Source organism: Merops nubicus, unplaced genomic scaffold, assembly GCF_000691845.1.
Source record: "Merops nubicus isolate BGI_N331 unplaced genomic scaffold, ASM69184v1 scaffold33114, whole genome shotgun sequence".
Lineage (NCBI taxonomy): Eukaryota > Metazoa > Chordata > Aves > Coraciiformes > Meropidae > Merops > Merops nubicus.
The window spans coordinates 26,613-28,501 of record NW_008604075.1 but is presented as its reverse complement, the minus strand read 5'-3'; the positions used below and the strand labels follow the sequence as shown (position 1 = coordinate 28,501).

The 1,889-nt window shown below is 48.3% G+C and overlaps 1 protein-coding gene across 1 annotated transcript in view; it reads left to right on the top strand.

The window, feature by feature from the left end:
* The window catches only part of LOC103771607 (synaptotagmin-like protein 2), a 20,787-nt gene that overhangs the window by 1,702 nt on the left and 17,196 nt on the right, over positions 1–1,889 (top strand). Inside the window, exon 2 of the mRNA XM_008938909.1 lies at positions 748–899. Within this exon, the coding sequence (XP_008937157.1) occupies positions 748–899 (152 nt within the window). The remainder of the gene's footprint in view (positions 1–747; positions 900–1,889) is intronic.

Below are 1,889 nucleotides of genomic sequence, written 5' to 3'. Positions count from 1 at the left end.
TGTCCTGCTGAGAATTGGAAAGAGGTGGGAGTTTCCTCCAGCCTTTCAGGTCTTGCAGGGGCCTTGAATTGTGCTGAGCTGTGGGAGGTGGTGCCAGCTGAAAGGCAGCTAATTCAGCAAGCTGTGGTGTAAAAACAAAATAACTGGAGGAGGATTAAAAGTACAGGGTAGCAAACAGAGCAGCGACAGGTCTGGGTGCCAAAAACCAGCCTGGGTGTGCCCCAGCACGTTAGGGTAGGAGAAGCTGGGCTCAGGAAGGAGAGCTAACTGCCTGAGTGCCAAAATCAGCATGGCAGGAGAAGCAGGGAGAGGAGCAATGTCCAGGAGAATCCTGCAGGGACAGATTGCTCCCCTAAATAATATGATTTATTTCCATGGTTTGCATCAGATTTGATCCAAAAGGCTTTGTTGCTCGTAAAGAGTTTAATAAACAAAAAAACTGGAGAAGTGCAAGACCTGCAAACAGCTCCATCCCTTCCCAAACTCTCGTGGCTCTAAAGCAAATGGACAAATCTCCTTTGCCAGCTGGTTCTGGCTTTGACTGGTAGAATTGGGAAGAAGTGAAAGCCCATGTTTACAAGGTGCTGTTCCCACTGCAGATAGTTTGGCCCTTGTGACTATAGAAAATAACCTCCGGGTCCTCCATGGTATCAGGTGAACCATACAGGGAGCTGTTACAAAGGTAGCTCAGGGGAAGTCAAAACCTTGGAGATCTTTGTGATGTGTCATGTTCTCATTGACTTCCAGGCGAATACAAGGCTCCATCAAAGATGAAAAGAAGAAGAAGTTTGTGACTGGTGAATGGTTTTCAGAAGTGAAGGCAAAACGATTCCAAGAAGACTTAGAGGGGCCAGATCTGCTCCGTGCATCGATTAGAAGGAAAAAGGGCAAACTAGAAAGTAAGTATGTTAGTGTGCATCTTAAGATAACAAATTTGACCAGGAAAAAGTGGTCAAGTATTTGTGTTGTGGTAAGGGGCTTCTCAGCCAAGCTTTCAGTGCAAGGAAGAAATACCTGGTTGTCAAAATCAGGGCCCAAAGGAAAAATGACAGTGTGGCAGAGGAGCAAGGCAAAAGCTGTTTACCAGCTGCATGCAGTAAATGTCTTTTCCCCACTTCATCTTTTCTTCCCAAATATCTATTTGTCAGAGGTCACTGGTATCGGTCACATCTCTGCAAGGGCAGGGGTGCCTCTCTTCTCCTGGCAAGTATTTGCCTAATTGAGAGGGTCCTTTCTTTGTATGTGGGAATTATTCTGGAACACAATGTGGTTTTTCAGGGGAAAAAGGGCCTTGGGACCATGTCTGAATGGTACCCAGGCTGCTGTGCTATATAGCAGGGGTATCTCTGGGACTGTGTGGTAGTTTGGAGCAGATGTATTGCATGTTGTCTGACATGCAGATGACCTCTCATGGTGGTGTGTAAAACAGATTGAGTCAGATTTGTCAGCTCAGGGCAGAGAAGAGAGATCAGGCCCAGGTGAAACGAGCAGGGCTGTGCTTTGTGTCCTAATGTGACCAGCCTGGAGCTGGCACTTTGCTGAACGTTTGTGCAAAGCAGAGCTGGGGATGATCCACACCCAGTGCTCACCTGGAGACAAGCCAGATGACCCCAAAGCAGCACTGTGGGACTGCAGCCCTGTCTCACAACCTCCTGGAATGTTTGTCAGAGTGGGTCATCACAGATCCCCAGACATGGCTGGGGAGTTTCTGGCTGCTGCTCTGGGGAAGCCATGGCCCTGAGCTCTAAGCACACTCTTCCACGGCCCCCAGGAAAAGGACCCTATAACTGGGCTCTGTTCTTTTGCAGTAAAGGCTACTGCTGGGTAAAGGGATACCTTCCATCTGTCCAAGACTCAAGAGTCATCTCCACCAGTTCAGTCCAGGCCTC